Source organism: Triticum dicoccoides, chromosome 2B (assembly GCF_002162155.2).
Source record: "Triticum dicoccoides isolate Atlit2015 ecotype Zavitan chromosome 2B, WEW_v2.0, whole genome shotgun sequence".
In the NCBI taxonomy this organism is placed as follows: Eukaryota; Viridiplantae; Streptophyta; class Magnoliopsida; order Poales; family Poaceae; genus Triticum; species Triticum dicoccoides.
The window spans coordinates 2383366-2392718 of record NC_041383.1 but is presented as its reverse complement, the minus strand read 5'-3'; the positions used below and the strand labels follow the sequence as shown (position 1 = coordinate 2392718).

The following is a 9353-nucleotide window of genomic DNA, read 5'->3' as shown; positions in this document are numbered from 1 at the left end:
TGATCCGTTGCCTACCACACCACCGGGCTGGCATTATCTAAAACAACGACATGCCTCGGGATCGATTCGGTCACCGTCGTGCATCATCAGAGGAGGGGCCCAAGGAACGCGCCTCACGGTCGATCTGACCAAGAGGCAGTTGTGGGAGAGTCTTCACCCGATCGACGTGCCTTATACCATCATCTTCCTAACCATGCATCATTTCAATCATGGGGCGAGTGTTGCATGGAACAGTGAGACAAGCACAAATGGATCAACCCAGCAACCTCCACCCAGTGAGCGCAAAGCGATCTGTACATAATCTACATAGGTCAGTGTGACACCAATGGATGAGGTTATCTGTCAACGCTTGGAAAGTTGCCACCACGGACGACTACTTCAACGACGTCCCTCAGCAAGTACCATCACACACATCTTCTAGAAGATCACTAGCTACCTCCATCTTCCTATCCCAATTAACATTGTAATGGATTGATGTGGTCTGCAACATGTTCCACCAAAAGCTACTGATAACTGAAATATCAATATAAAATAGAACAATTGCTCAGTTATGTATTAGAACTATTTATTGTGTAATAGTATGATCCATTTTCTATTGATCGTGGTTGGAAGGAACACCATTTCTGAACAATGAGGCTAGTGATGTCAGAAGGTCCGGAAAAATAGATATTACTGCATTTTTTCCACTCATTTTTTGTCTGGGTCTGTTGAGATGTTTACATATCACATGTAGCTTTATATAGATGTTCCGAAGTTACATCACTTGGTATGATTAGCTAGAAAAGTAATATATTTAGGTAGCTAAGCTGAGGCTGTACGTGTTTCTATCCTTGTATGATATATCATTTATTCCACCTTAGGATTTAAGTTTATTTATCAAGTTTAAAAATGCACACATGAGTGCAGCATAGAAAGTACATAGGAGAGATGTGTTTTCATTGATAGAGAAAGGGAAAAATCACGCCAATTGTACAGGGGAAAGAAAGAAAATGGAAATGGAAATGAAAAACTCAAGAGAAACTATGATCTCATGATAAGATGGCGGCCACCAGTCAGCACCCATAGGAGCGCTCCTATAATATGTCGTAAGTCACACACAATTTTTGATTAGTACTAGCATGCATGCTAATGAAGGTCACATGCTCTACCTAACCTATAATACTTGGTCCATCATTCTTTTGCCTATGGTTCATGATTTCTTTTCAGTTATGCAATTTAGAAAATAAGTATGTTATTGTCCAAGTATACCATATCAGTATAGGTTATGGAGGATGGTAAAGTGATTATTAGTTCAAAAGCATAAATCAAGCTTGATATGTTTTAATCTGTAGTTACTTAACCTCTTCTACAAAGTACTAATGTATTTTGTGATTATCAAGATTCAGTTGCATGATGTTTTCATTGACTAATTCCATACTTTGTAGGTTTGTCGTAAGCAAGGCTGCCACATAGTTGCGAAAGATGATGTCTATTGATTCCAACATGCGCCAATTATCAAGATTGTAGGGCCTATTGGAGAAGACATTCACAAGAGGAGAGTGGGCGTGTATTATTGATTTGCATTCACAGATCTTGCATTCTATCCGAAAGAAATCAACATACCAGTTATGTCATCTCATTAGTAATTGACTTCCTATAGACCTTTTTTTTCGCAATTACATGTTACCCGCATACATTCATGAATTGTACAAACTCTCAGATTTTGGTTAATATTAATATTGTTCCTTTAGAAAAATGGACATGTGTGTCAATACACAGTTCCACAAAGTATGAAAGCAATCATTCTTGATAACAAGGTCATGCATGTCTAATTAGTTAATTTTATTTTGTAGCTCAAATTTTTATTCATGATATACCAACAACAAAAATAACAAAGTGTGCATTTTAAAAAGGCAATAGATGTAACAGACTAGATTAAGAGTTCAATCCAGAGATGAGCCCTAAAGTATATACGTTGTAGCCCGTAGCAATGCACGGGTGTTCTACTAGTTAAAGTTGTTGTGCGCCAAGTCTAGTGCCGAGCTACCACATGCTATATGTGGTTAGAAACATTGAGCAAAAAATGGATTACATAGATAATTTTTAATTGGCTACAATTTTTCTAGAGAAACAAAATCCAATATCCAAAAAATATAATGCTCATATGTTGAAAGTTTTCTTTCGATTAAACTTATATATGTATGAAGTATAAAATACACCCAAAATATATAAGAAAATTTATTATTCATCTGTTGTGGCTAGCTAGCCAGACAAAACAGGCTTTACGAAGAGGCTCTTAATAGTTTTGTGAAGATGCTTGCTGTCTGTGTACACATCGTTCCTGTTATCATAGAACAATGATGTGCTAAGGGCCAAGCCGATAATACGCTTCAGCGCGGGGAGCAATGCATGGTTTTCAAAGCGAGCTTTGTTTAGAGTTCTCCATTCATCTTCAATTAGTTCATATATCCTTGCGATGGCAACCTCGCCTGTGACGCCATACTCATGGATGTAACACTCCACGGAGCTTGCCGCATCCCCCTTGCACTTTCGGTTCTATATATATATATATAAAGAATGTTTAGAGTAGGCATTCCAATTGGTAGTAGAAGAGCTATTTAAGTTCTTCTATACAGAATTACATGCCATCCACAACACATATTAAGTAAATTTGACTGATAATTGAACCGATAAAAATAACTGCATGGACACAAAATTGTCATAACGAAAATACAATTTTGTACAACAATATGGTAGTATGACTTTTTCTCTAATATTACTGAATTTTATTTGTTTAAATGCGAGTGAAACTTTGATTTCGTTGTACATGTGAGTCTTAATTAGTTACATTTTCAAATGCAGTATATGATATGTGTATGCATAAATGTTTATCAAAATACTACATACCTCATATGCTGCAATGTCGTTCATGAAACGCACAATCTTTCCTGCTCCTATGACGACATTAGGGACACCGGCTACCCACTCAAGTGCTCTTTTCATTATGGTATCATCCATGCTAGCCATCATACTCAAGCAAACGGTTGGCGCACCTATAGTTAAGCTAGTCACATTCACCTGATTTTTAAAGCTTGGCTTATGCTTCGTGTGACACCATTCCGCTTCTTGGAGATAACCAGTCACATGATTTTGAATCTGCACCCAACACGCAAAAAAAAAGTTATGTACTGTCCCATCATCTCTAAATAGTTATAGCACACTACCTGATTACCCCCTCCATGCAACCATCAGTAAGTCATGCATGTAATCATAATTATATGTATTGCATTAATCTATCCATGCAATCATGCCACCTCAGAAATTCATGCAAGTTAGTATAAGTTAATTTTTTTTGCATCAATTTTTGTATAGTCATGGCTAATATAGGTGTTGGATGCTTGGATAAAATATATGTAGTTCATGCTTCACGTTTTTGTTAAAAAAGTGTCATACCGCTAACTTCAATCCAAATATTGTTCCTCCTTTTATATATCATTTTGTCACATGCTTCATATGTTTTTTTCTAGCATCAATTATATTTTTTAACAAGGTATCACAACAAAGTGCGGGCTATCATCTAGTTTATTATGATGCCGATACAAAACAGTAGCAAACAAAAGGATCAACCACATAAAAGTAATCAACCATGATATATAGTCTATTCCCCTATTGTTGAAGATACAAATAACATAAGCCATCTGATAGTTATTTAGTAACTGGCAATGTGTCCGTGCGTCGCAACGGATCCAAAGTAGAATAATACATGTCTACAAACTTGAAAGAAACCACTCTTGTTTTCATATACATATATCACTAAAAATATATTGTGTTTCACTCAAAATATATTCCTCGGGATGTTTTGATGAGGTGAGGGAGGGATGTGGTTGGTTTCAAGATAATAAGGGGTTTTCTGTGAATTGGAGTAGAGAAGTGGGATATTGTTGCAAATTAAAAGGGCCAAAACTTACCTCATGGTCGTCAGATGCTTATCTAATGGTTAGAAATGATGGATGGCAGACACACCATCGTCACCAACCGAGTCTTATATAGAAGTAGAGATATAAGGCAGAAAACATATATGTAGTTACCGCTTTCTTGAGGTAGGCAGTATCATAATTCACATTGACTGGCATTTCAACCTCAATATTTTCGAAGGTCCTCAACAGCTCGATATATAACTTCTTTAGGTACTCGGGTAGAAGAGAAACGCCTGTCTTATCCCATCTATACGGTCATTCCACAAGAGAGGTTAGAAATGACACATTAGGTGTTCCACTAGTTGTATATTAATTCTCACTCAAAACAAGAAGTGGATAGTGACAAGCATGTGTAAGCTTATACATTAACGATTTGAGCATTGTCGAAATTATAGTAAGTGCGAGCGACAATGATTGTGGGAAACCGAACAACTACATGTGTTATGGTACAACAATGACTTTCACAGTATTCTTACAACATGACGATGTCCGCTGGGTGGCTAATACTTATATTTTCTTTTAGCTCAATTTAGGTAAAAATGTTATTGGATGCATAGCTAGTAGTGTTTTTTTAGATGAAAAAAAAGAAGGAGATGCTTTGGAACTCTGCAATCGTTGATGGATCGATGGAAGTTTCAAAGGAAAAGCTATTCAAACCTTTGTATGGCTTCATGTAGCTTTTGACATTCCTCTATGGTGGCACGGATATCATACGTGTCATCTAAAGTGGTAATTAGTACAATCATCTTGGTGGTGATACTTCGCTGGAGCTCAAAGCCTTTCTCATAGTACAACACATAGGCCCAAGTGTAGCTTTCCACCAAACGGTCGCGAATAAAGCTTAGATCGAAGAATCCCGAAAAATGTTTCCACCACCTGTGAATTGTATTTAGTGGAGTATTTTGAAAAATTACATGGATACTGTATGTTGTTAAATAGAAAAAGGTAGCTGTATTGAATAATCCATGAGACAGATGGAGAAAATTATGTTCAGATGCATTTGCATGATACAACATTACATCCTATGTGTCATTATATGTGTGCTCATCCCAGCCTGTCCACAAAGGAAAGAAACACTAAATTAGTCTGACAAAAGAGCTAATGATAGATGATTGTGTGCATACTACCACCGAAACTCTTTTTAGTAATTTACATAGGGGTAGATGTAAAAAAACATAAAATTATAAACTACACATTTGATTTCCTGAATGGACACATATATTGAAATGGATAATTAGGAAGCTAGAAAGGTGTAAAGTTTTCGTCTTATTTTCTTAGTGGAAATAAATAGAGAGAAAATAACCTACTCTGTAATATCTTTGAGCTCCTTCAAGTGGACATGTTGTAGAAGGTTAAAATCTAATTTTGCTAGCTCCAACAAAATTTGGTTATGCCCTTCCTCTTCTTCATACTCTGAAATATATTGTAGCGCTTCCACCCTCCTACACGCCCTTGGAAGTGCTCTATGAATGGCGCGTTTGACTTGCTTAGCTAGGGGGGCTTGCAGACTACCATTAACCGATACGAGATGTTGCCTTGCAAAACACATGGCTTCTTCCAGTTTTGGCTCACCATGAATGAGAAGATGAGTTGCATTGTATAAACATAGTATTCCTTTTGGATCATTAGTTATATCCTTTCTAAAGCTCCCATCTTCACCCTTGTATTTGTCGAAAACATCTGCGAGATCAGTAAATTAACATTTATTAATTAGTACAATCTAGAGCACATGCTGTCAACTTTTTTCAGTGATATAGCCAGTCGACTTAATCTGTGGCATTGTTTCAGGAACGCACAATCCAGTCCACAGAAACTTGACCATCAGGATAGAGCTTTGTTGAACTTTCAAAAACATAAGACACCAGTATTTGGTTAAATATTTAATTGAATGCATGAAAATAATAAGTGTAAATTCATGTTTGATAATATAACAACTCTATTGTTTTTCCAATAACTCTTTGTATAGAAGTTAATGGTTAAATTTGGAACTCTATAAGTGTCCAAAATGTCACGTCCTTCAATATGAAAAGAGCATTAGTCCAAGATTGATAACTCAACTAACTAGCCACTAAATAATTAGGCATCCTCTATAATTTGCGGGCATTATTTATTTATTTTTGACATTTTCTAGATTTGTGAAAGATGGAGCAGGTAGTTAGATACCTGGAGATACCCAATGCCCATTCTCTCTAAGTAAACAGAATCGAAGAGCGACCTCATGGAGGCTGGATGAGCTACTAAAGTCACTCTCCAGGAGTTCGTTTAACAAGTCATGGATCTGCTCGTCAAAGTGGTGATCTATTCCAAGATGTTGGAGTGTATCCACCAAGAACATTCGCGTCGTCGTGCCGTTGCAAGTCTTAAATAACAGGCTGACGTCCCCCTTCAGTTTTTCGGCTCGCGCTATCATCCATTCCTCCGACCTCTGCCATTCATATATATATGTATATATATGTAAGCATCCATTGACTAATGAATGGAAAAGAATTGTAAGCGAAGAAAGAAGATTGCGTGCGTAGTGCGTGCTTATGAGAAGTTCTAAACCCAACTACATATATTTTTATATTACCTTGGGTGGGGGTGGCTCGTATGATATGAAAAAGTCACCCCATGACGAGGGCTCAAAGCCTAGCTGCTCCTTCGTCTCCGGGGTGGCAGCAGCATGAGAGGAAGACGCCATGAGAGGTAGCTAGCTAGAGAGCTTAATTTTACTTTTGGAAGCTCCTGAATGCATGTGTGGCCTATAAATAGAAGTCGAACGAATTGTTTGGTCGTGGGTCTGTGAAAAGTTAAGCCTATCATGAATATTAAATTAAAAGGTCTAGCGTATTTTGGACTACACGAACATCGTGGAACACGTGAGAGAGCGAAAGCCTCGCGGGTGTTAATTGTCTGCCTCCCAAGATTCCCCTCGTGGGACGCGTGAGAGAGCGAAAGCCTGCTGGGTGTCAGTCGTCTTCGTCCCTAGTTTCCACTTGTGGAATGCGTGAGAGACCGAAAGTCCTGCTGGGTGACGGCCCTTCTGTACGTCTCTTACCCGTTCACTGCTCCATCTTGTCCTCACGTACGAGCTGCATGGCCCAGGCTCCTTTGGGAGGAATCTACAGCCACAGCACATTACTTAATCCGGCACCTCAAATGTATGTGGATGTGTCGGTCAGAGTTACCTATTACTCCCTCAGTTGCCAAATATTTTTCTTTCTACAGATTTCAACAAATGACTACATAGAAAGAAAAATGAGTGAATCCACATTCTAAAAATATATATACATACATGTTATAGTCCATTTGAAATGTCTAGAAAGATAAATATTTGGGAATGGAGGGAGTATATAACTACCTATTCTGCATCCATCACACCGCTCCTGTGCGCCGCCACCGCTCTCCTCTTCGCAGCCGCCGGAGACGACGCTAGGGCAAAGCCCTAGCGGCTCGGCGGGGGTGGCCTTCTCCTCGCACACCAGAGGATCAAGATCGATGCAGCGGATCCCATCTTGGTCTCCTCAGCAATGATGGCTGACAACGCCGGCTAGGGTGTGGCGGCGGCCTCCATGCTACAACCGCTCAACCTCCGGTTCGGCTTCAGATCGCGGTCATACTCCTACTCTTGTTCTGCATCACGCGGGCGCCTGGGGCGGCGACCCTGGGCTTGGCGGTGGTGGTCATCTCCTGCGTCGGAGGTGGTTGGCCTAAGGCTGAGTGGTCGGATCTCGAGATCCGTCATCTAGTCCCAGCTGCGAGTCGGGGAGACATAGTTACCGGTGAAAATCAAGCCGACGGTGGGAGATGGCGGCGCTTTGCGTCGTGACCTTGATGATAGCATCGTCATGTAACTATTGTCGACCCACTCGTGTTGCTCCGGGGGAAACCCTAGGATCTGATCTTCCAAATCGGACGATGGCGGCACTACGGTGTTGTTTCTCTCTTGGGAGCATTGTTTGTGGAGCAGCGTTGGCAGACAGAGGTAGGAGGTGGAGCGGCTACATCTTGCACGGAGTTTCAGTGGAGATGTCATGTAATGCCTGCCCGATAGGTGCTAACGCTGTTTCATGCCTGTTCGGCAGGTGCACAACATATCTTACAGAGACTTCAAGCTGTGTCGGTGGGTGGCACTTCGCGGCATGGTGCTGCAGTGTACCGGCGGCGACCGCAACATGCTCAGCAGTTTATGCACAGTGAGGTGGTGCCGTTGGGCGCTGTGGTGGCATCGACGGATGTCCGTACTGGCAAGGATGATGCCGATCTCTTTCATTAAGATGGGTCAGTGGTTCGATGATGATGGCGGCTTCTAAAACGTATGCATGTGGTGTACGCTTTAGGTTTGCTGCATCAGCTGTAGGTTTCGGTACGTTATGTGAATGGATCGGCGAACACACCGGTTTTAGATATGGAAAGTGAGAGCACTCAACATTGTCGAGTTTGTAGGTGTGAGTACTAGCTTTGTAGCTCTGACGATCTCCCTCCGCTACGGGGGATGAAAGCGTCGAGTTCATCCACGCTGTGGCGCCTGGGGTCCACGTATCCGACATCTCCGACCCGCTCTTGGTCATCCCACGCGTGATCTCCTCTTTATTCCTTCTCAACGGGATGCTCAGCACGGACGCGGCCCTTGACCCCAGCCGGCCGCTCCTTGCCGTGCAAGTCACTGAGCTCGCCGACGGCGCCTTCCTCACCATGTCGACTGCTCAGCCACGCAGCCGTGGATGGCACCACATTGTGGGACCTCTTTAACACATGGTCGGAGATGAGCCGAAGTGATGACGACAACATATTCACAGCGGCGCCATTGCCTCCATTGGACAAGTGGTTCCATGAAGGCTGCCCGGTGCAGGAATGCTTGATCCATTTCTCCCCGGAGAGCATAAATAAGCTCAAGGCTAAAGCGAATCCCGACACGACCACGACCACCATCTCCTCGTTGCAGGCCCTGCTGGCGCACCTATGGCGAGCGGTGTGCCGTGCCCGGGGGCTGGCGCCGGACCGGAAGGCGAGGCTTTTCCTCCCCGTCGGATGCAGGACACGGGTCAAGTGAAGGGCATTCCCGGGGAACAAGTTGGACGGGTTAATCACCGTTTTCGAGGACGGCGGAGGAGCAGGAGCTGATGAACCCCTCGATCTAACTAGGAGCGCAGAGATGGTGGTGATGGCGGCGGAAGTGTGCCTCCTGATGCCCTCGCCTGTTACGGTGCTTTCTTCCTTCAAATGTCGTGTCTGTGTGTTGTAGTAATAATCCTTGTTAGTTAGGAAGAATGAGATTGCACGAATCGATAATCATTGATCGTGTGCATGGTACACATATATAGGTAAAGGGTGGACCGACCTCTACTTGTCTCCCAAGATGTTCAAATATACGGGAGAGAGAGAGAGAGAGATAGATACAAAGGTATAAATACAGAC

At 41.8% G+C, this 9353-nt stretch overlaps 1 protein-coding gene across 1 annotated transcript; it reads right to left on the bottom strand.

Annotated features, from left to right (window-relative positions):
- Positions 1–2206: 2206 nt before the first annotated feature.
- LOC119361649 (tau-cadinol synthase-like) lies at positions 2207–6660 on the bottom strand. The gene is made up of 7 exons (XM_037626784.1): positions 6526–6660; positions 6120–6381; positions 5264–5636; positions 4614–4832; positions 4068–4203; positions 2887–3135; positions 2207–2535 (listed from the first exon to the last, which is right to left on the bottom strand). The coding sequence occupies exons 1-7, from the start codon at positions 6634–6636 to the stop codon at positions 2242–2244; spliced, it is 1644 nt and encodes a 547-aa protein (XP_037482681.1). The 5' UTR covers positions 6637–6660; the 3' UTR covers positions 2207–2241.
- Positions 6661–9353: the final 2693 nt, after the last annotated feature.